Source organism: Denticeps clupeoides, chromosome 4 (assembly GCF_900700375.1).
Source record: "Denticeps clupeoides chromosome 4, fDenClu1.1, whole genome shotgun sequence".
NCBI classification, from domain to species: domain Eukaryota; kingdom Metazoa; phylum Chordata; class Actinopteri; order Clupeiformes; family Denticipitidae; genus Denticeps; species Denticeps clupeoides.
The window spans coordinates 18,597,458-18,622,492 of record NC_041710.1 but is presented as its reverse complement, the minus strand read 5'-3'; the positions used below and the strand labels follow the sequence as shown (position 1 = coordinate 18,622,492).

The following is a 25,035-nucleotide window of genomic DNA, read 5'->3' as shown; positions in this document are numbered from 1 at the left end:
AGTCTGCGGAAAGATTAATGGACTGAGCCCTCCTTGTTTGCTGACGCGTAGGTGACGAGGATGGGTGGGGGACCAAGGCCTTCAATAGACCCTTTTTCATGTGAGTACCAACTCCACAAACACACAGTGCTGTACAGTCGGCTACTGTCAAAGGCTCTCTGAGACTGGCTTTCTCTCGGGGTTCCACTGACCCCCATTCTACCCGGGCTGATGCCGCAGCTCGCTTCTGCCATACATGCTCTTCTGTACAAACTATTACCGACACTTCTCTGCCTTTTCTGCTAAAAATTTAAAATTTGTCACATTATCTTTTTTTTTTTTTTAATCCTTTATCATGCTCAGGTATGTTTCCCCCTCCTCTCATCTAGCACATGACATGTACTGGTACATTACTTTTCTGTGCATTGATAGTTTACATCTCATATGGTCCATATGCCCCATTTCAGTCATTCTGAAACATATTATGCCCATTAGGATTAAAATCACGATGCAGTTGTTTTACTGCATGTCTATTCGTCTCCATTTTATTAGTGTGTGCAAATATGAATTTCATTGCATTTGAACAACTGAGATGAACCTTTTTGAATCTTATGAGCACAGCAAGGTAACATCTGTATACACTGTAAATTGCAATTTATTAATTTATGTTTATAATCTCAGAGAATAAAGAAAAGGAAAAAAAGAAATAAACTCATGCAACACAAGAACCACATTAATATAGCACATCAACACAGGTGCCAACTCAAACCTTTTTTTTTTCACTTACAACCAAATAACACATACATAACTTCAGAGAAATAGTACATGTGAAAAAATATATAAAACTCAAGTTCCTCTAATAGATTCTTTTATCAGCTTTCCTAGCTGCCGATATTTATACAGAAGGTCTGATTTTGCATAGGTTAGTGAGGTGTGCGACCATGTTTAAACACATTCAATTTTCAAGTTTTCCATTTCTGTTCAAATTAGCCTGATCACTACAGCAGATTCTTTTTTATTGCTTTTGATTTGTCATCTATCAAGCACTGCGGTATGAACACATTGCACACATTATATTCTCCAGTTGATTGTCACCTTATATAATTAATTCAGAAAGAATTCCTTCAAAAGAAAAACGAGAACAAAAAAAAACAAAAAACATCCCACTCTTTCAGCTTAATGCACATAACACTGGCAGTCATAGATATTTCATAATTTAAAATGAATTTACCACTCAGTGGCAGAGTTAATCGTATGGGGGGAAAAACAGAATAAAGACATTTACAAGGGTCTATATAAAACAAAACTACTGCTGTAAGGCCAAAAGGTAACACAACTACAATAACACAGAGAGCTAGCTGTCACATATGACAAAGACACATATTGCATATTTAAATATATTACACTAATTACAAAAATAAAAAAGAAACAAATAAAAAACAACAGGAATTTGTGTGCAGTGAAGTTATATGGATTTTGCAAGGCGTGTCACTAAGGGTTATGGAGAGCTCAGTGGACATTATGACAACACATATAATCAAGAGTTGCTCATCCAGGTCAGTTCCTGAGACTCCCTCCAATGAAGACCCTTTTTCATGTGAGTACCAACTCCACAAACACACAGTGCTGTACAGTCGGCTACTGTTGAACATGAACATGATAAACGATCGGCAACCAAAGTCATCAAGGCTTTTTTGCCTGCAAGATTAAAGGGACGCTACTCTCTTGACTCTCCTGTCCCATATGCCTGTACACATTAATCTGTTTAATTTTTGCCCACCGTGACGTCAGCCCTGTTATCTTTTATCCAGAACCTGTGTGACCAGACTACAGTTTCCAATTATTTAAAGGAAATATTAGTTCAAGATTGTCAGGCTAAGCTCTCCTTTAGTAGCACAGGATAATGTGTGATGCAGACATAGCATATGGAAATGTTTCGAGATGCTTTGGCCACTGTTGCAGTCCACCTTCCATGAGTGTTTGAAGTCACTGACTCCCAAAAATTCTTTGCCTGTTCGCAATCAATTGTGTGGCACTGCAGTTCACCCTCCCGCCACTTGAAGGTGCTCTGCAACACAAAGTCTTCTGAGCACAAGAGAGAGCAGGAGAGAAAAAAAGTCTGTAAAAGTCAGGGTCTGTGTGAAAACCAACACTGATCAAAAGAAATGACAATAAAACCAAGATGTTAGAGTTTCCTGTAGTGGATTCTTTGATGAAGTAAATGTGGAGTCTCCCACAGATTGATTCACACTTCAACGACAGTCTAAAGCTGTTCCCACAAAATCTGCCAAGTCCTTAAGCAGACGGAGGGAATCTGCTGAGAGTTCGGAGGCGAGGAGAGAAAATGGGCATCTCAGCGGAGAGCGGAAAATGTGATTTGCTCTGAACGTGTTAAGACATATTGCACATAAGTGAAAGCCTTTTGGTTTACAAATCTGCTCTATTGCACACACACACACACACACAAAGGAACACACACACTAAAGTCTGCTGTTTACACTTAGAAGTACTGCATTATTCCCTCTGAAGATGAGAAGATGAGAAACAGGGCAATGGGCCACATCTCTCCCACCTTCTAGTCCTTCGTTTCATCCATTGTGAATCCACTGATGAGAAAGTGACAGCCTTTTACGCAGACAGATCGGATATTACTAGCTTGTCCATTTTATTCCCAATGTCTGAGGGCACCGTGAGCTCATCGGATTCATAGTCATCCTCAAAAGACCTGCATAAAAACAAATTACAGAACAAATGTACATACAATAATATTCACTTCAAATGCTGCACAAAGCTGTAATTAAATAGACTATTAATGAGTATGGCACATGTATAAAATCTCACAGGCCCTGATGCTAATATTAGCGGTTACTACTAAATGTCTTTTTTAAAGAAGTGAGGTCAGCCCATAAACCCCAGCTCAGTATAGTAGTAAACTGAACCCCAGAAACTCCAGCAATCTGAGTGATAAGCCACTGGGCCGATCCTAGAGTGGTCACATGACAGACCAGCACCAGCTTGATAGTCTATAACGCGCTCACTAGACTCAGTAGCAATTGGGTAATAAAAGTTTTACGAATATGAGGCAACATTTATTTGCTGGTTTTCAGTAAACTCTTATCTCATGAGGGTTCAGTGAGATCTGCACATGGCCATAATGCCCCCACAATTAATAAATCTACTTCATACATCTACTTTCTTGTCACATAATATATATACACACACACAAACACACACAGTACAGGCCAAAAGTTTGGATACACCTTCTCATTCAATGTGTTTTCTTTATTTTCATGACCATTTACATTGATAGATTCTCAATGAAGGCATCAAAACTATGAATGAACACATGTGGAGTTATGTACTTAACAAAAAGTGGAGACCTGGCCTCCACAGTCACTGGACCTGAACCTAATCGAGATGGTTTGGGGTGAGCTGGACCACAGAGTGAAGGCAAAGGGGCCAACAAGTGCTAAACACCTCTGGGAACTCCTTCAAGACTGTTGGAAAACCATTTCAGGTGACGACCTCTTGAAGCTCATCGAGAGAATACCAAGAGTGCAAAGCAATAATCAGAGCAAAGGGCGGCTATTTTGAAGAAACTAGAATATAAAACATGTTTTCAATTATTTCACCTTTTGTTAAGTAAACATAACTCCACATGTGTTCATTCATAGTTTTGATGCCTTCAGTGAGAATCTACCAATGTAAATGCTCATGAAAATAAAGAAAACACATCGAATGAGAAGGTGTGTCCAAACTCGTGGCCTGCACTGTGTGTGTGTTTGTGTGTGTGTGTCTCTCTCTCTATGCATTTACATTTACATTTACAGCATTTATCAGACGCCCTTATCCAGAGCGACTTACAATGCCATATGACATAATATTCCATAACTTTTAGGTTGTTTTAATACTGAGCGGAACAGTTCACTTTTGTGAGAATCACAAGTATCACAAAAACTACAGTGTCAGATGACTACAACCACTTATGGCAGCAAGAAATCCCGATTAGAGTTAGTGGGGCCATGACTCACCCCTCCTGTAGCTGCTCATTGGCCGTCTCTTCAGCCACTAGGATCTCATACTCTTCCGAGGCGTACTTATCCCAGTCTGAGGGTTCTGGGCCGTCACTTTCCACGTCCTGACAGGCACATAAACACCATTCATGCTGAGAATACACGTTTTCAGAGCCTTCAGGTATTACACAAGAACGAATCAAAAGGTGAGTTGTCACATGCAACAAACCACTTGACCTATTGAAGTGGGTTTGAAATGATGCTTGAGTGTGTGTGTGTGTGTGTGTGTGTGTGTGATCTCGAACCTTTTGCACAGCAAATGGATCTCTTTGCTCATGATCAAGGTACTTCTCCAGGTTGAAGAATGTGTCAAAGAATATGTGAGCCATCCTGCACCGCTTTAGATCCCGTAAGGTTATTTTACCTGTGGAGGAGAGAGAGAGAGAAGAAAACAGTGATGTGATTAAATCACCAACCTAGAGACATGCCAATCCAGCAGAATCCAACATTGAAGCAATAATGACAAAGAGGAGACTAAAACCAGTAGAACAAGCATTAAAAAGTCAGCCTTGCCTTGGCACTCTGGTTTCACCAGGTCCAGCATTTGGCAGAGCAGGTCATGAAAAGGCAGCGGCTCGATTCCCATGCCCTCCATCCGTTCGCACTGCTCCTCGTAGAAGAACTCCAACTCGTACATGGAGAGGACACCATCCCCATCCAGGTCCATGCAGCGAAACCAGTACTCTATGCTGATGAGCAGAACAAGGGTGTGAAGAACCTGAAGGTGCCATGATGGTGCCCCAGTGCTCAGTCCTGTGCTATTACTGAATTAAACAGATCTTTCTTTCAGACACACGAGCAAATGTACCGGGCTCACACCTTGTAATAAACAATCTAAATCGGAGCAATCTTGAGAACTACATTTCACACTGAATCGACTCCCTCGTCTGACATTTACATTTACTTCAGCCCCAATGTTGTCACGTCCACGAGCTAACAGGGGAATGAAGTGCAGAGGCGGGACATACTGGGAATGGGATTTTATTAATAATAACACAAACACAGGAAAACGGTGCGAGGGCCAAAAACAGTGAAAACAAAAGGGGAGAACAGAAACAAACCCGCAGGTGTGTGCCGATTGCCAGTACTGAAAACAACTAAACTCATACGTTGCATGGTCCACATAAAAATGTGGAAGCCCTGAACGGCTGCTCCAAAGTTCCTTATAACCAGGCTCCAGCCATGTCCCTAATTACTCACACCCGTTCCATGGCTGGAGCCCTGATGTCAATCAGATTGGTGTCAGGTGCCAGTCGCACCCAATCGTGATAAATGTCAAGACAGACTTCACAGAAAAGACACTGTCGTGGTGGCCGGATATGGAGAGGAAATAGGCTGCATTTGCGTAACTCATGAGACAGGTTTATTACATTCCGTACCCGGAGTATCCCCTTCTGGGCTTCTGGGTTGGACCCTGACAGAAGCACATAAAAACATCACCAACAACGACCCGATGAAGAACAGAGACAAACAAGGCAGCTTTAAACATGCCTATGCAGGTGAAAACAGTACAGGATGGGCCATTTAGATGGATACACCTTAATAAAATGGAAATGGTTTGTGACATTGAACACATTTTATAAGTGGTCAGAAACTTGTAAATAACGCATGAAAGAATAAAGTTAAAAACCAAGCACACCATTGTTTTTCTTGTGAAATTAACAATAAATTTGATGTCACATGACCCTCTTCCTATTGAAAAAACAAAAGGTCACCACCCATCTTGAAAAGTTTGCCCGCTCACATATACTAATGTGCCACAAACAGGACGTTAATATCACCAACCATTCCCATTTTATTAAGGTGTATCCATATAAATGGCCCACCCTGTAGAGAATCAAGGAAACACAAAACGATCACAAAACTCCGGTCCAAACCCTGGACCCAGAGTCTCATTTACATTTACAGCATTTATCGGATGCCCTTATCCAGAGCGACTTACAATCAGTAGTTACAGGGACAGTCCCCCTGGAGCAACTTAAGTGTCTTGCTCAGGGACACTATGGTAGTAAGTGGGATTTGAACCTGGGTCTTCTGGTTCATAGGCAAGTGTGTTACCCACTAGGCTACTAAACCCTGTGAGTCTCCCCATCCAGACTGGATCCTCCCAGTACCTCTTCCCTAGGCATGACTCCCGGCGTGCCTCCCAAAACAGTCAGTGGGGTGGCTAGGGAGTCCCTACTAACAATTGGCGGCAGTCCTGCTTAGACGTTTTAAGGCCCGGGCCAAAGCACAGCCCATCCAGGGACCGGCACCATGTTCGCCATCCACAGGTGCCCACCAGTCTGGTCAGTGTACTACACGCGTGCTGATCTGCCACCCTTCCTCTTCCTCAGACACCACCAGACAAGGGAGCATGGGGCTGGCATTCTGAACTGCCGGGACCCTGCGGAACATGAAGCCAAGGACAAGAGGGGGCTGGTGAACCAGGACTCCTCAGCAGCCATCAGAGCAGCATTGGCTAAGTCCAATTCTGCTCGGGTCGTTGGTCAAATATGGTGAAGAATATGGTGAAGACGCATTTGCATGACTCACGAGACAGAGGTTTTATTCCATGAAGACAGGGTAAGCATCACCAGAGAAACAGTGAAGAACAGACACAGGTGAGAACAATTTAGAATCAAGGAGGATGTACATGAAACTAGACCTGGAGTATGATCTGGACCAGATCCTAACAGACACATGTGGTTAAATAAAAGTTTACCCAAAATACAGCTGTAATAAACCCAGTCATACATATCTTATTTAAGACCAACTGTGAAATAGTAGGCAACTAAATACCTGGTCAGGTTTTTCTTGTCTTCTTCCGAGATGAGGAACCACACAAACTCAGCGTAGCTCATCCTGCCCTCCTTCTGAACAGAGTTCCCTCTGTTGGAGATTAGAAGCAGTTCTTTACAGAGCAAGAAAAACAGTACCAATAATCCACTGTTTAAGTGGAATAAAGCTCATGGCTCTGACTCTTTTGCTGTGATTTCTTACCGTGTGACAGCACCTGAGAAGAGTCGCTCGATAATTCTGTTTGATGAAGCTAAAGGGAGACAGAAAAAGAAATGTCATTAGTGACAGCTTTGATTTCGATCACGAATACCAGGAACTGATTGAACCCAAATCCTAATGGCCTCCTAATGTTAACAATCATGACCGTAACACCATGACATATTTAAGAGGGCCATTAATAAAGTAAATATTCTCTCTTAGAAGCATCAGTATAATGATACAATAATAGAGGACATGAGATCTTCGTACAGGATACATGATTAATGGCTTTCTTGTCACCTTCACTTACCATGGTCGTTATACCTGGCCAGGTCCTTCGGATCAATGAAGAGGTCATGATCAGTGTCCAGCTCCCAGAACTTACAGTAGATGACATAGAAGTGCTCATAAGAGAAGTAGTCTGTGATCTGGTTGATGTCGTCTTCCTCCTCCAGGAGCGCCAAGGTCTGACAACAGAGCATGAGGCCTGGTCATCAGTAACGTGACTTCATTGTTCATGCAGCACTTTGATGAACAGTTAAAAAGTGTACGGAATAGACGGTATAGACACTCACCTGCAAGAAATTGCTCCTTCTCAGCTCCGTCAAGGTGATCTTGCCAGTCCAGGAGCGGTTCACTGTGTAGAATATTCTCTGGATAACCTTTGGATTAAAAAAAGAATTAAAAAGGTAACATTAAGGAAACTAAACATCCAAAAGCTTCCCCAAAATGCTGAAATGCGTACTAAAATGTGCAGAATTACATTTAACAAGTCAGTTGGACCATAAAGTGACCAATGTTTTATTTCTGACATAATCAGCAATTTATAATTTGTATCTTTTGTAACAACTATTTAAGAATATACATATATAAATATACAACATAATATAAAACAGACCCTCAGCTGCCTAAACGCTTGTCTGCTTGTAGAGCTGAACCAGGGTGATGCAGGTGGACAGATGCCTGTGGATTTGCTGAAGTTAATGGGGACCGAATGTTCCTGAATCCAGAGATCGATTACCAAATGATCTCTCACTTAATGGACAGTCAGTGGGACATGCCTCGCTTGAACGTGACCATCCAAGGGCACATCCCGTAACACCTACAGTAGGCAGTTTCCATGAGGCAGACGTGAGTAATTGCATAGTGACCAGAGGGGCCGGCTGGTGACAATAGCCCCCGTGGTCGCATTTCACAGCGGAAACAACTGGTACAGATTAACCTGTGTTTCCTGATAGACCCTCAGGAGTGCTCACTGGTCTGCCAAAGAGGTGTGACTGTCCCAGGGCTAGAGGAAGTGACTAAATATGGGCGTGAGTTGGGAGCTGGGACACTGATGCTGTCAGTGTTGGGATCAGTCTTTCCGTGATGTCAGGGGCACACTGAAAGTCCCCCTGTACACGTGTTGCAGCTGTTTGCAGAGACCAAGGGACACAGCGGTCCTAATGCTGGCCGTCTTGTATGAAGCTCTGATACATGCCCTAACAGCTTTATACTAGCAGAGTATGATATTGTGATTTTTTTTTCAAATTATTAATAATGTTAAGCTATTCTTGAGACAAATAACACTTTGCAATAGCAGAAAACAAATGATAAAACAGAGCACTACTCACCGTAGTGATGTAGCGGGAATGAAATTCAGGTGCATCCTTTAAAAATGTCAGCCCTGGATGAGTGTCCACTATGTCCTATACAAGCAAAAATAAAAGGCCCTTAGGGACAATTTTTCTGACTTCTTTAAATCAAATGTGTCTGCACAATTTTGAACCCAATCCTAGTCTTTCATCTAACAACATTATGTCTGTCTGTAATCTAACATCGCCATCAAGCTTGTGTTTCTTTAATCTTTTAATTTCTTTAATAAAATGTCCTTGTTATTGCCCAATGTCAAATGACTGTGTCTCAATGCCTGGATTTGATACACAGTAGGGTCAAGCACATGAAGATATATGGTCCATTTATATCACCTGCAACAGTGGGATGAAGTCCTCCTGCTCCAGGATGCTGAAGCCTGGCTTGGCCAACAAGTAAACAAACTTGGATGCATCATCATAGCAGCTGTGCAATAACCTGTGGAGGTGATCAGAAAAATGAACGGTTGCAGCCATGAAATCTGTCTGGAGTTCATCTGTGTGGTGTATGTGTGTTTAGAGCTTACTTTCTCCACGTCGCAATAAAAGAGTGGACAGACACAAAGCCAGTTCTCTCGCCCCCAGCGCCATTAAACATTGCAGCCTTCCAGTATAGTGGACATCCACAAGCCTGAAAGAGAGAGGGAGAGGGAGAGGAAGATGAATATAACTCTTTTACCTACTTTGAATAGAAAGTGATTCAGCTTACACATATCACCTGTACAATATTGCATTGCAATAAGCATCTACATTTTATTATTTGATTCTTAAACAACTGAACGTGTTTTTTTAACTGTCAGTATATATATATATCTGTATGATGACATATTTTCCTACAGTTAGTTATAGTACCACAGCAAGCAAAATTAGTCTTAATGAAGTGTTAATGGAATAGAAAAGACAGAACTGACACTGGCATTCCAGACAAGCCACTGTCAATTAGATTACAAAATGTCATACATCTGGGAAAAAAACTGGGCAGTGCAACATACAAATGAGTGCTCCACATAATCCATCATGATAGACATTTTCACACTGGTAATCAGGAGAACAAATAATCATAAATGCACTTTCAGACAGTCATATCGTTATAAATTAATTGTTTGAGTACATAAAAAACTACAGCACTATTCAAGTAGCCCCATTTTGGCTTTGGCTTCAATCCTTTAGTGGTTTGTTCCTTTCTCTGCCCTTCTTTTTTGATGACATAGAGAGGCAAAAGCAAGGAGATGTGGGAATGCAGTAACATACATTTCTGGATGCAGCCATGATCATTCTATGCTTTGATCTATTTATACATGTTAACTCCCTTTGATGTTTACATGCACTGATATTTGCAGTCAGACAAAATATTACAAATACAAAATACTGATCATAATCATAGCTATATATTCAAAATCATTACTATATGATGTCTTAATTCTAGTGTTTATCTGATATCGCCAAGCCCTAATGGTATTTTGCCCTATATTTCGACTTCTAGACAAATAGCACAACAAAAATCATGTAATGTCAGAACAATTCATCGTATTTTGCCTGCTGGAAGATCATATTGAATGTGGCTCACGAGTTCACCTCAGGCCATTTCGGCAAAGCTCACTGCAACCTCAGCCCAAACACTGCAATCCAATGACATTTAGACAATGCAATAATGACAGGGCGCACTATTCTAAACATATGCCGGTGTAATTTGCTTAATGTGTACCTTTGCAATCTTGCCCATCTCATAAATGTCAGCTTTCTCCTCCTCGAAGTCGGCGAAGGCCGTCTCAATTTTGGCTATGGCCTCGTCGTAGTTGGCAGAGCAGTTGGGAAGGCCTTTGGGGAAGTAGAAGCGTGGAATGTTTACGGCGATGGGAGGTGGAGTGACCACTACTGCGCAGGACGGAGGAGGGGTCCCAGGACATGGGGTTGGTGTGGAGGTTGCTGGTGTAGGAGATAGAGGGGGGGTTCCTGGTTTCTTCTCCGGCTTGTTTTGTACCTGGCGAAAGGGAAAGATGGGAAAGCAGAATTCTTAATGAAGAAAGTTGTTCATTCAGTTCCATACATTTTAAAAACATTTTTGCATAAAATATTTACACGATATTACTGTAGTAACTCCTGAGGCAGAGAAGGTGATGGTGATTGGCTCTTGCACAATGTGACCTACATCTTCATCTAATTTGCTGCTAATTTCACAGTTTATTATAATGCCATGCTGACCTCACACGTGTTTGCTTGGAAGCATTCCTATTTTATTAGTGTTGCAGTAGGCGTACTGTGAAAAATCAACTGAGGCAGCAGCAACAGCAGTATATATCATGTTACTGTTTGAGCATTAGGCACCACCTGGACAATATCAGCTGCACATGAATGAAACGTTTTGTTCTAACTGTTAAGACAAATTTTAAAACTACTCTTTAGTAGTCCTGAATGGAGCTTTTGAATTTCATGGATTTCGAAGAATGTGCAGAATAGTTTACAGTCTTTTGGGAAAGATTTGGAAAATGTTTCATTCGGTGTTCAGCTGCATCTGATCATGTAGCAGACTGGACTGTGGTTTTATAAAAGCCACACTGGCCTGGCCAGGCTTAGTGGAGCTATCCTGTTCCACCAGGGCATTTGCTAGAACCGGCCCTCGCTGGATTACCAGCAGCCCTGGGCTGGCAGCATCACGTTTCCTGCTGATGTGATGACAAGGGCTCCTCAGCACAAATAAGTGCAAACCCTCTTACCCACAGATCCAGACACCTCCAAAGCCCTAAAAATACACCCTCTTCCACCAGATACTGAATTTTTATTTCAGGAACGGTGTCGTACTGTGGTTATATTGTCATGAGGTGTGTGGTGCCATGTTTTGCCTGGCTATTTTCATTTAATCAGGACTGCTGATTGATATAGAAAGAATAGCACAGCTTTTGCAGTTGTTGGAGATATACAAGACCACTTGACAGAAAAGTAGACATTACTTGAGTATGTTGTTGTACATAATGAATGGTAAGGGGATGTTGCACCCTTACTGTAAACTTGATTCGATAAAACTGCAAAAAACAATTAAGAAAGCTTTTCATGATTATAAAATTGCAACCACAGGGTGTGTGTGTCAAGAAACAATTCCTCAGTTTAGAGGAGTGCATCAATTCCGCCATGCAAACAGACCCATCACCACAAGTTACATGCTGACAGGCAAACTGCTCTAGGCCATGAAAACGGCAAACTCTAATGCATTAGCAGTTTGAACCAGTTTAATGAGTGCTGGCCAGGGCGCGGACTCGCGCCTCGGTACAGTACTGTGTGTATTGAGTATAGCAGCTGAAGCCCCCGTCCACCCCTCCACCACCCCCTTCTCATGCACTTGTACACACTGTATTCTTGCAAACACCCCCACCCTGTTCATCCCATCCACCCAACTCTATTAATAGACATGTTGGTATCTGCCTGTAAATAGTTTGTCTTCCCCGGCATGTGGCAGTTAGCCGCAGCGCTAGCCTCTGCCGGCCCCCCATCTCTCTACTGACCTGTGCTGCTTGCTGGAAAGACTTGAGCCTCTTCTTGAAGCGTGACGGGAGCACAAAGTCACAGCCCCTGGCCAGAAAGGCTAGCTCCCCTCTCAAGTCGGGGTCCCTCCTCAGTGAGGTCTCTTTAATCATCATGTTTGGGAGGTCAAGCACTCCAGACACGTCCGAAAAAGGATTTAAGGGAAAAAGGCGCCCCCCCCTCTCGCAAAAACAGCCCGAAATACAGAAAAAGAAGCGTGGCTATGCCACTCCTAGGGTCCTCAGTGAGTTTAGCCACCAATGACAGCTCTCCAGCGAGACCTTCTCAGGACACTGGGCTGTCTCTTACTCGTTCACACGCTCGCTCGCTCGCTCGTTCTCTCACCCCCTTAATCCCTCGCTCATGCACACGTACAGCCGCACGCACGTTGACAAACACTCACGCTCACTAAACTCCACGCGCAAGGCTCTGTCCCGGGCTGTAAGCCGGAGGGCTGGGAGTGAAACGAGGGCTTCGCAGCGCACTGCCTGCTGGCGTGGTCGTCATAGAGCTGGAACATTGTAGCCGTCAGAGCCGGCAGGTGCTCGGCACAGAGGGGCCCGGCTGCGACCAGCTTCCCACTCTGGGGCTCCCAAAAAACAACGAAAGAAATAATGAAAAAAAAACTTTTTTTTTTTTTTTTAAATACACGACAGCACTCAGTTCCACTCAGTTCAGCTCAAAGCTCTGCAGTTCCCGGCTCGCCGAAACATGACCCTCACCGGGGTCCGGGTACGGGGATACTGTCCCAGCAATCCAGAGAGGAAGGGGGAAGCTGAACATTATGCAGGGTGGGTGGGTGGGTGGTTGGGGGCACATGTGTCAAATGTCTGTATAAAATGCATTGTGGGAAAGGAAGCAACCCCCCCACCCCGACCTCCAGACTCAACACCACCCATGCAGCTACTAATGTTAGCTGTGGCAGATGCAGAGATGAAGAACAAATTGCTGCCAATCACTGCATTGTGTATGCCCCCCAGATGGGCAGGGTGGTTTTTAGTTTTTGGGGTTCTACTAGAAGCAGGCTAACTGCATTTGTGAACCATTGCTTTTATATGAGCACTTCTAATCACACTTGTGGTGGACCTGGCGCCCGATGCAGCAGTGCTTCAGGACTACTGGCAGGCTTCTGGGCATTGCTTTGTTGGTGCCCACTGTCACACTGCAATGCCAACAATATTACTGCCCGAAAGAGGCAAAAGGCCAAAGCCTTTAATATTGGTCTACGACAGCCGATCACTCCAGTGGTGGCACCGAAGGGCTGCATGAAGAAGGTTCTGAAGTCAACGTGTAATGCGTTCTTCAGTCTCTCCTGCTTGTCTTACATGCACCCGTTCAACTGAAACGCGAAGCAGGATGAAACAGGATGAGGCGGGGAGCGAGCACCTGCCTCTGAAGAATGCTGGCAGTTCGGGCGGTTTGGAAGTAGCGACGGGATTCGAGTTTCACATGGAGACAAATCTCCCGATCTTGTGGTTATGTGCAGTTGCTACTTTTAGTCAGCAAAAAAACCCCACCTGCCTTAACAGAAAACATGTACCGCCACCTAGTGACAGCATCTGGACACAGCAGAGCCTCAAGGTTGTCAAAAGCAGCTCTCCTTCAAACCTAACAAGGGCCAGTGTTGCGAGTGTTCATTAGGAGCCTCTAACATGGCAGGAAGAAAATTTACACCACAAAATAAGTGAACCTTACAACCCCTCCCTCCCCTAAAGAACGGGACCGCTATGCTACCGTCTTATAAATAACCCCCATGGCTACAGGAGGCCTCCTGACATTTTAGCTGGAGATAGCAATCCCTGTCTCCGGCAGCTGTTTGGAGAATATCAAACACATCAAGATTCCACAGTGGGCAGGGCGGAGGAGACACATTCCCTGCCCCGTGCCTTCTAATACTGTCACTGACCCATCTGTTACTGTGCATAGGAAGGAACATGCTTATTCTTAAAAACCCAGAGAGAAGAGCCTGTTTGCACCATGTGTCGGTTCAGACACTATAAAAAAGACGCTTGTCCTGGTTTCCCATTTCCATGGTCTCAGTTACGAGTTGTAACAATATTTTGCAAACCGGCACTGAAATGTGACTAATGTGCAATATGCTAAAGGACTTCATATGAAAGCTCAGATTATAAAAGTTGCATAGTTCAGGTTTAAACAATCACAGCTCACCAGGATGACAATCTGCACGCAGCATGGATATACAGTAGGACTTGGCCATTCTCTTGTAGCCATAAAAAGTCATATTAAGACAAAATGATTTAACATGTGGCTGAATGAGTTATAAATAGGGCTGGGAACACATTTACTTTTGCAATCAACTCTCCCTAACACACACACACACACACACACACATATACAAGCATGCTTTTTGTTCTCTTCTACAAATGTCCACCTGAGTGTGCATGGGAGATCTCAGGCAAGGTATTCTCAGAGGTGTGCGTCAGCTTCAGAGGTGCTACAGGGGGCAGTGGTGGCCTAGCAGTTAAGGAAGTGGCCCTGTTATCAGAAGGTTGCCGGTTCGAATCCCGATCTGCCAAGGTGCCACTGAGGTGCCACTGAGCAAAGCACCGTCCCCACACACTGCTCCCCGGGCGCCTGTCATGGCTGCCCACTGCTCACTCAGGGTGATGGGTTAAATGCAGAGGACAAATTTCACTGTGTGCACCATGTGCTGTGCTGCTGTGTATCACGTGTGACAATCACTTCACTTTACTTTACTTTACTTTACTTTACAGCTTCTCCGTGCTTCAGACCTGGGATTAGATTTACTGAACAAAGCTAAAAGCCTCTCGCCAGCAGAGGGAGCAGATGAGACACAGCTTCATTGAAAAAAAAAATTATAAATAAAACAATAATAGTATTAATTATTATCTTAATTAATTTAATATTGTCAATTTTAATGTCAATATTCTACTGAGGGCAAACGTAAATGCACCGTCCCCACACACTGCTCCCCGGGCACCTGTCATGGCTGCCCACTGCTCACCAAGGGTGATGGTTAAATGCAGGGGACACGTTTCATTGTGTGCACCGTATAGAACTGTGTATCATGATGACAAATGACACTTTCACTTCACAATATATTCACATGGATTGATCCATACATGAAAATAAATAAACAAACAAGCAAACAAGGCGAAAGGAAGGCAAAATTGTATAACTAAGCAAAATAAATCTTCTCCACAGGGGTGACTCTGTTCTGATTCTCATGTGTAAATGTCTCCAGGTGGTCATTGCTTTAATTACTGACACACTCCACAGGTTGAGCGTAGAAACATCAGACTCTGGTCTCACGCACGACATTGGTTCTTCTGCAGAGCCTCATTCACACTAAAGGTCCTGAACAGCGATAAGCCAAGAAACGCAAGAGCCGGCCGTAGCTCGCCAGGGCTCTCTAGAGAACAGCGCAATCCAGAGCGAGTCACCTTGTGCACTGGGATTCTTTGGAACCGGTGCAGCTTGTGCTGGACCCAAGGCCACATTCCAGACACCTCCTCTGCAACTCAGTCGGTTCTCACAACTCACTGGCGGGATTCGAGAGCTATTTGAAAGCTAAAGGACTGCACAGAATGTCTCCTTGACACCATTTTGTCTTTCTGGAAAATGGTGAAGCTTCCATTTGCATCGACATCAAGATGATGTCTCCATATCTATAATGCAGTACATGGCGAAATACTATTTGATATCGCACCACAAACTGTCGACCATTGATGCAAACTTTATTTCTAGCAGTCTTCATGTCAATTGTGATTATAATGAGACAATAAATACATAATACAATAAATACAATAAATGTATTAATGCGTTAACGTACGAGAATGAAATAGTCACAATCACACCTAAATACGACAGAGGTGCTGAAAAGTGCGCTGTGTAACAATTAAGCAACAAGACTCCAATCGGTATGATGGACATGCTGGAGGAGGTGTTACAGCTCCTTCTTTCTTCACAAACCCAAACCGTTCTAGATATGGTGTACGGAATTACAGTCAGTGGACCCTTGTGGTCCATGTGAATTTGGTCATTATTTAGTTGTGTCAGATGAGGCGTGACCAGCCTGCTGAGTGGATCGAGCTGCCGGAAGTTTTTTTTGGGGGGGGGGGGCTGTTGAGGGGGTTGGGTGTTTGCTTGGCTGTTGTACATTTGTTGAGGTCAGCAGGAGTATCGCGGGGTGAACCCGTAGGTAGAGTACTGTTCCGTTCCACCCCCCACCCTCCTGGCACCCCTGTCCATAAACCAGTCCTGCTGAGGTATGGAGAGCGTAGTACGTTTTTAACAGGCCCGGCTTTATTAAATATGACAAGGACGAGCTTTTAATTACAACAGAGACCTGCGATTGGCCAGAGCGAGGCCTGGCAACAACCTTCAGCTTGGTCACCCTTTACTCTACTAACCTTTACCAGACTGATGCTGCCCTCTTCGGCAGCCTTTTTTAAATACATCTCACATAGCCAAAATATCTGGCGTAGCTGGAAATGGCGTGGAATGGTCAATAACAATATTTTCATTCCATCGTTTTCCTCAAGGTCTCAGTTGCGCGTGGTTGAGATGTCAGCACAAAGTCTACGCATCCGTCCCACCGCTCCCGCCCACTGTTTCTCACCAGCTCCTCGCTCACAGCGGGACGTCAACGCGGAAGTCCTGATATCCCTGTAAACGCAGCAGCCAAAAAACAACATTTGATTAGACCGTTTAAGGCTCTACTGGTTTGATTTATTGGTGGGATACGGCATGTGCCCTCATGAGCAGCGGGAGCGACGACTGCCGCTGGGGCATGGTTGGCCATGTTCATGTCAGAATGACAGGGTGTGAGAGTGGGAACAGGAATCCTGATGCACATTTCCACTTTAATCCTCAGCTTCACAAACACCTATAGGGGTTTATGGGTGTGACGGCCCAAAGGTGAGAAGAACGCACGGCTGGAGGCTTCAGACGGCTGATTTATGATGCTGGGGGCTTGAGGACATAGGAGAGATACATAGAAAAAGAAATACGATTGGGGGGTGGGGGTGGGGTACAGCTCTATTTATATTTCTCAGCTGCTGTGGCTGGTTTGAGAGAAGAAGTGATTACAGGTCTGCAAGCAGAACGGCAATGACAGGTGAGGACCATAACATAACACACACAGCACCCGTACACTGTTCTTTAACTTGGACCTGCTGTCCACCGTCCATAAAGGTGGTGAAGCCATGCCAGAACATCCACAAAATACAACAAGTAAAGCAATTCTTCAGTACAACAGCCGTTCCAAGCTCTGAAAATGACACTGTGGGCACTCACACGTAAACCTGGGTTGGTTAATGCGGTGGAAGTTCCTGGCATAGTGGGTGTGGTTTGAACTGTGTATGTGTGTGTGTGTATAAAATGATTCCCTCCGTAGATACAGCATCTAATTTGCAGTTTATTTTAGCAGCAGGCAGACTTCAGTCACACACTCAAACACATAAACATGCACTCACACACTCACACACACAATCTTCCCATTTGAAAATAGAAATACCAAATGCCATCGCCTTTATGACGCCCATCGTACCTGAACTCAGACAGTAACTTTGAAATGTGCTACTGTGAAAGCATCCTTATTTCTACATGCACACACATGCAAACACACACATATACACAATCCCATACATTTATTAGTATGTGACAACTTGAGGAGGGTATTATTATTACCCTATTATTACCCTATTATTACCTTTTATTAAAGAAAACCACAAATCTGAAAAATCCTTATACAGATTGGAAAATAAGAATAAACATTTTCTATACTATTTGTGGCGGTTTAAATAGAGTCTGAGAGACTGTAAATATCATATAGATATTATTGAGAGATTACTACATATTTATATGTCATATTGTGCATAATACTGTGCTGTATAATGTCCCTAAACCATAATATGAGCTTGTGGCATATAGCTTTGAAACATGACTTCTTGCCTTGCACAACTTATGCCTTTTGCACACATCCCTAGATCTGTGAACTCGAGACTCACAAGCACTCTTTGGTATGTGACCTGTTCATTTTTATTTTAAAACTCTGACTCAAGGTTTTACTCTGCAGTTATTCAATTTTCAGTCACTGCTTTCAGCTCACTCTTTCCTCTATTCCTCCCCGACAACGTTTTCTTCCTCTCACTCAGCATGTTGTCCTCATGCTGCTGTTTACAAGTTGATTGCCATCTATTTCAGGGAGGTCAGTGCAGTGGGTGCTATGTTAACTATGTCCTTGCAAAATGTTTTGTGGCTGAAAGCCAAAAAAATGTCCTAATAAAATAGGGGAAAGGGAAATGTAACTATATCATTAATCTCTAATAACTAAGGGCAAATATGTATATGTATATTATTATCATTTAAATAACTTATTAATTTTTCAAGAGCAAAAAATCATTCAAATCACACATTTACATTTACAACATTTATCAGATGCCCTTATCCAGTGTGATTTACAATCAGGAGCAACTTAGGGTTAAGTGTCTTGCTCAGGGACACAATGGTAGTAAGTGGTATTTGAACCTGGGTTTTCTGGTTCATAGGCGAGTATGTTACCCACTAGGCTACTACCACCCTACCACACCATATTGTCAAGGCAGACAACAGGGTCCTTCCAGTTAACAGGCACCGACAGGAGATTTCCCAGGAGCACTTATCAGACGTCCTTATTCAGAATGAATTACAATCAGTAGTTACAGGGACAGTCCCCCTGGAGACATTCGGGGGTTAAGTGTCTTTGTTAAAGACACAACAGTAGTAAGTTGGGTTTGAATCTGTGACTTTGTGATATTCCGGATCATAGGCGAGTGTATTACTAGGCTACTAACACGCTGATCCCAAATGAGACAATTTATGAACTGGCACAGATGTCACCAGCAGATGGAGCTAGAGGTCTGCACATGACAAATTTACACACACAGTATGAGCAGTAGTGGACACAGACCATATACTTGAGCTGAAGAAGAGATTGCCAAGGAAAAAAGTAGTGTAAGTGCCTCAAAAGTGGCTGAAGTGGCTTTGAATCTATTTAAATATCAAAAGTAACAGTACAAAGATTTATTACATGACATATTATAATTTATGTAACAAGACACTTTCTTAAATCAACTCATTTAAGGTTAAAAATGCTCTAATGGTGGCAGTGGCCTAGCGGTTAAGGAAGCTGCCCACGTAATCAGAAGGTTGCCAGTTCGAATGCCAATCCACCAAGGTGCCACTGAGGTGCAAAAGCAAAGCACCGTCCCCACACACTGCTCCCCAGGCACCTGTCATGGCTGCCCACTGCTCACCAAGGGTGATGGTTAAAAGCAGAGGACACATTTCGTTGTGTCACCGTGTGCTGTGCTGCAGTGTTTCATAACGACAATCACTTCACTTTCATGAATGCCTTTCTAAACATACCAATCATCTGAATACCCTAACACTAAAAATTAAAACCATCAGAACAAAACATTTAACAATTCCATAAGTTGGTACCCACTGGCAATGAAACAACAGGATATAACAAAAGATATAGTTACAGTTTAACCCCAGTTTAATAAAAAATATTTCCCAGTATTTGCCAGTTTAATAAAAGCTTGGATTAAACTCAGATTAACAAATTAGTCTTCCTTTACGATATTGCAACACTGTATATATTATTATATCTGTATCTTCATCTGCATAAAAAACTGGCCAAATCAGATTTACTATCAAATAATAATGTATAATAGTGTTTGAATAAATTGGGAAAGAAAGACGCATTTAGTCATGCACATATGTGTACACTTTCTATATTTTAGGGAAGTCTTTTTTTAGGGGATGTTGCTGTGCTCTTTCAGAGATGAAGAAAAAGCTACTTAAACAAAGTGACATTTGCTATGTACGAACATCTTGTCACATGCGCTGTTTAATTGACTAACTTTCAGAACTTTAGTAAATTATGACTCTTGTAGTTTGCTCATTTCTGAAAATTTGCATTATTTGATCATTATTTTAAATTAGGGTTACAGGTAAAGTTGGTCATGACTAGTTTAGAGAAACTATGAACACAAAATTTATACGAAAGGAGACCCTCAGATACAAATAGCCTGAGCCAAGAAAATGGTCTGGTGCAAGACTAATACATCCATTGAAGTAGACCTCTCTGCCTAAGCAGCACCAAGGAGACGATGACAGTGAAATACGCAACTGACTGGCTATGAGAGCTTAAAGGAAAATCCTTGTTAAAGCCCAAGGCAGCTGTAATTGATGTCACTTGGACAAAGAGTTTAAACACCTCTGCCTTCTGACCACTAGGTGTCACACCCTGATTTGTAGCCATCCACAAAATGTGTGTTGCCGATCAAATGTTGATGTTTGTTACTATCAATGATGAATGTCTCTGCTGGAAGACTGCTAACCTGGATGGATTTCTGGTAACACTGTATGAACTGTGCATATTGCTACATAATTATCCACATCAACCTGCAATCATCATCCGATGCTGAGTCACTGAGTCTGGTAAATGATACCGAATATCTTCAAGCCAGACCTGGTTTACTCAGTAGTCTCTTGTGGCCTTCAGCCTCGGGAGTATAATGTCTTAATCCCCCAGGACATTCTGCACGGGAGCGTCGGCCTCGCTGTCAACGCGTTCTGACGTTTCAGAAAGTGTCACGTTTCCACTCCGCAGATTTCACTCTAAGACCTTGTTTTGCAACCCTTTCCTTCCTTGCCCTTTGGCCTCCAGCAACAGCTTTCTCCTGCTACCCCCCCCACCTGAACTACCACCCCAAGCTTAAACCCTCCCCTGGTCAAGCGTCAGGACACTCACACTTTCCCAGCCGCCCCACCAGCTGCAACAACAACCTACCTCGGCTCTAGGCAGATAGCAGCCTGACGAGTGCCACAGACCCTGCCACTATGTGGCGAGGGGCTAATTCTGCTGCTAGATGTTAGATGTTTATCCATATGGGCTGATGTACATGCATTATGTTAGAATTCCTGGAACTGGTGAGTTCGGGGAGGTCTGTTGAACGAAACACTGCTCTCATGAGACTACAAAACGGCTACAAAATCACCGGCGAACTATACATCGTGAATAACAATCATTTACATGACATTCTCTATATACCTCCAGCTGTGCATATCGTTCTTAGATATCCAATACATGGGATAATGCATTTTGTCCTTGGCTGCACAACAGGTTGTTCTTGTTTTAGAGTGAAAAAGCAACTAAGCAAGCAGGACCGGCGAAAATTCCTAGCCTTACTGGAGTCTTTGGCAGCTTGGCTGACGTATGTCCACTCTGTGCCCTGCCGACCACATGATTCAACTTCCCGGTATTTTACAGCGGCCCTCCTCCGTTTATGTGAAATTCTGGGAAGATACCTGACACAGAGGTCTCTAAACCACAAGGCAGTTGCCATCTTTGCTATTCCCAAACAGAGCACAACATCGATTTTTGCTGTAATACTTTGGTCTTTGCAAATAAAATTATATGAAGTACAGACTTGTGGCTGGATTTTACACATTCCAGTATAGCAATAAGTCAAAAAGGCCCCAAATGTGTGCCAAAGTTTATCCCATGGTTCATTTTCATGATGACAGATGCTGCTGACCATCGCCTTTAAGGGCCATACATGCTTTACAAAACTGCTGACACTTGAGCAATTGTGTGTACAGTAATCAATGCAAATAATCCACAACGGCCGGGCATCAAGAGTGTGGATAAATCAGGCCTGTGCATTAAATATGACTGCAGCAGGTCTGACTTTGTCTTGCTGAACCGAACACACTGCACACTGTGCACACACACCCACACACAGAGCAAGTTTCAGTAGCTGCGGCCTTCCTAACCATTCTGCCCACGCCACAAACCCAGACGCCGTCTGACAGGCAGCCCAGCAGAAATGGGAGCCCATCCAGACTGAGATACAGCATCCACATATGCGTAAACACAGACTCCTTAGCTCCCATCCTATCAACCTTGTCACTACCTTGGTTCGCTTTTTACAGTGCTTTCACAAAGCCTTTTTTGGAATGCTTTGTGTCCAAGCCCTGATATTAGGAGAACATCAGACTGAACAACATCTGACCTGTTTAGGTATTTTGGGTACTGATGTAATCTGAAGTGAAGAAGTGAAGTGATTGTCACATGTGATACACAGCAGCACAGCACACAGTGCACACGGTGAAATTTGTCCTCTGCATTTAACCCATCACCCTGAGTGAGCAGTGGGCAGCCATGACAAGTGCCCGGGGAGCAGTGTGTGGGGACGGTGCTTTGCTCAGTGGCACCTCAGTGGCACCTTGGTGGCTCGGGATTCGAACCGGCAACCTTCTGATTACGGGGCTAGGCCACCACTGCCCCTAGAAAATCTCCACTAAAATTGAGTCCTTATTAGGTGCACAGTGGCCACAACTGGAGGAGACATGCCTATTATGCTATTCAGGTAAAAAGCAACAGACAACTGCCAATTGGAGGAAGGCCCAAGGCTCTTCATAACACCGTTCAGCATTCTCTTTAAACTGTCACAGATGCACAAAGTATTCAGAAATGGACAAACTCAAAGGGTTACATTGTTTAGACAATCTAGCACCAGAACAGCAATGCTACCTAATTATAATGGTGAACAATAGTCTATATACTGTGTGCACGTAGATTAAAAAAATAGTATATAAACCAGTCAAGTATTTTCAAACTGTTTATTTTTTTTGTTGGTCAAAAGCGTATTGCCATTTCACTGGAATTCTTTCCACTTCTGAAACACACACAAAATCATGTGTAATGTTGAGCATGAGGGGGCAGGGTGAGTAAATGAAAAACTAGACAGACAGCATAAACTCAGGTGGGAAACAAAACCCTTTTAAAATGTGAAATTAGGGTCCTTTTGGGTCTTCCGGTTTATTAATTTCACTACGTAACATGGCTTCAATGATACTGAAGCCTTTATACTACTCCGCAAATGATTACTATTCAGCAAAGTCTGTCGCACATTATCATTTAATATCAGTGGCGTAGTATTTCATTGCAAAGCCAATAAAAAAGCCAATAAAAGTTTCTATTTTGAGGAGGACGGCGACTTGCTGAAGAGGGCGTACTACAATGCTACTAGTACTAATACGCTTGGTCTAGTACCACTCTGGCAAAATAAGTTCCAAGACTGGAAACCACCTTGCTCTGTTTAGCGGGGCTAGGGAGCTTCCTGAGTGTGTGTGTGTGTGGTGCGAGGTGGGGGGGGTTTCTGCTGTGACTTCAGTTCCTGTTGCACAGGGCAGTCATGGAGGTGATGTAATTCTCTACTGACCTAGAGCAAACAAGCTCTGGCAAACAAGGGCCCCATGCAGAAGGGGAGGTATGGGGCCTGCTTCATTCCACCTTCCTTTCTCCCTACGTCTCGTGCATTTTGTCCCGTCGTGTCTTTTTCTTCCACTACGAGTCGAAAAACAAACTCTCTAATAATCTCTTTACCTATTCCGGGAGACAATACATGTCTCTTCGCGATCTTTAGCCTAAACATTGGGCCCGGTGAAGAAAGCATTTTATTGAGAGTTTACACTGAATGCAGGTATACCAGCTATATTTAGCTCAAATAATTTTCTTTATTGCATTAGTAGTACTATTTAGCAAAAGGCGTTTGAGCTTGATTTGTTCCTTTGCAGAAGACAGCTGCAGTAATTGTTCATCCTTGCTCTTCTCAGCTCATTCTCTCCTCAGATTTCTAGAGTAGCATTGCTCATGTAGCATTCATACCGGAGGGTGAGAAAGGTGAAAAAACAAAACAAATTGTAAAACAGTTCTCATTAGGCCATAGTGGGGGAAAGTGAGGTTACCAAAGACAGAGCAATCCATTAGGTCCTCCTCAGCGGCTGAGTCAGATTAAATGACATTAATCATGCAGTAGACCGAGAGGAATCTGATGCTCATGTGAATTGTAGTATAAGTAATTGTGCAGAATCTGTTTTGTCTGTGTCTAATGCAAAAAGTTTGGGTTCGGCTAATGCACTGTCTAATAGGTTTGGGTGAAAGTCTTAAACCTCACTGTATTGTTTATATTCTGTATCGAGGAAGGGCATCCTGAGCAGGATGTGTAGAAAAATTCACATTTTTATGTCTTGAAACTGGCCAGGTCTCTATGACTTGCAAAGGTATCTTCCAGATTTATACGGCCTGCAACATTTCAATAGCCGAGCCTGGGATCCCTGTCATCCTGCAGATGAATATCACTTCCCGACAGGTGCAGAGAAAGGTCATATTGTCTGTCAGCAACATGGCAGGAAGACAAGACGCTGCATCCAATCTTAAACCTCAGGAGGAGAAAAATCTCGCAAGACCCACGTTTGCACTCTGAAGTTGTCTTGACGTCTTGAAGGCGGCATATTTCATGAGTAGTTAAAATGTGCACATCCGTCAGTGGGCCCCTCCATGCTTTTGCTGTGACTGGATTATATTCTACCAGAGGGAGGAAATGGCCTGAAGCCTGGAGGTCACAGGATTACCCTGTCAACAGTGATTAAGCAAAAAATGGGGGACGGAACCCTTATTAGCTTCTTTTGGAGTCCTATGGAGTCACACTCCAGGACGCCTAAATAAACCAGAGCCTTTCATGACAGATGCTGCGAAGTTCAGTTAAGATCAACATTGAGAATTATTTATAGGAGTAAGGATATGGGCCATATGCATTTTTTGTGCGCTATTTGCCCTTCATGATTCGCAGCACGTAGTTTAATTGGGGCATTGGGCAGACCTGTTGGCATGAGGCTGCTTATTTGTATAGCCACCCCAGTGAGTATGTGCCAGAGATGGGGAGGGGGGTCAGGTTCTCAAAATCTGCACCCAAACTTAGCAGTGACCCTTGCACCACCCCTGGATCCGTTTTCCCCACGGCGTCAGTGAGTCTAAG

At 43.4% G+C, this 25,035-nt stretch overlaps 1 protein-coding gene across 4 annotated transcripts in view; it reads right to left on the bottom strand.

The window, feature by feature from the left end:
- Nucleotides 1-274: 274 nt before the first annotated feature.
- ppp2r3a (protein phosphatase 2, regulatory subunit B'', alpha) overlaps nt 275-25,035 on the bottom strand; it is a 62,385-nt gene continuing 37,624 nt past the window's right edge. For 2 of the 4 annotated variants that reach the window (XM_028975530.1, XM_028975531.1), the window contains exons 4-15: nt 10,368-10,643; nt 9,190-9,293; nt 8,999-9,101; nt 8,645-8,719; nt 7,607-7,693; nt 7,342-7,498; nt 7,035-7,083; nt 6,834-6,923; nt 4,566-4,741; nt 4,298-4,416; nt 4,011-4,117; nt 275-2,704 (exon numbers count right to left, since the gene is read on the bottom strand). In XM_028975530.1, the coding sequence (XP_028831363.1) occupies nt 2,608-2,704; nt 4,011-4,117; nt 4,298-4,416; nt 4,566-4,741; nt 6,834-6,923; nt 7,035-7,083; nt 7,342-7,498; nt 7,607-7,693; nt 8,645-8,719; nt 8,999-9,101; nt 9,190-9,293; nt 10,368-10,643 (1,440 nt within the window). In that variant the 3' untranslated portion in view covers nt 275-2,607. Of the gene's footprint in view, nt 2,705-4,010; nt 4,118-4,297; nt 4,417-4,565; nt 4,742-6,833; nt 6,924-7,034; nt 7,084-7,341; nt 7,499-7,606; nt 7,694-8,644; nt 8,720-8,998; nt 9,102-9,189; nt 9,294-10,367; nt 10,644-12,159; nt 12,967-25,035 lie in introns of those variants that run through there. The other 2 variants (XM_028975533.1, XM_028975532.1) reach the window with 2 other exon arrangements.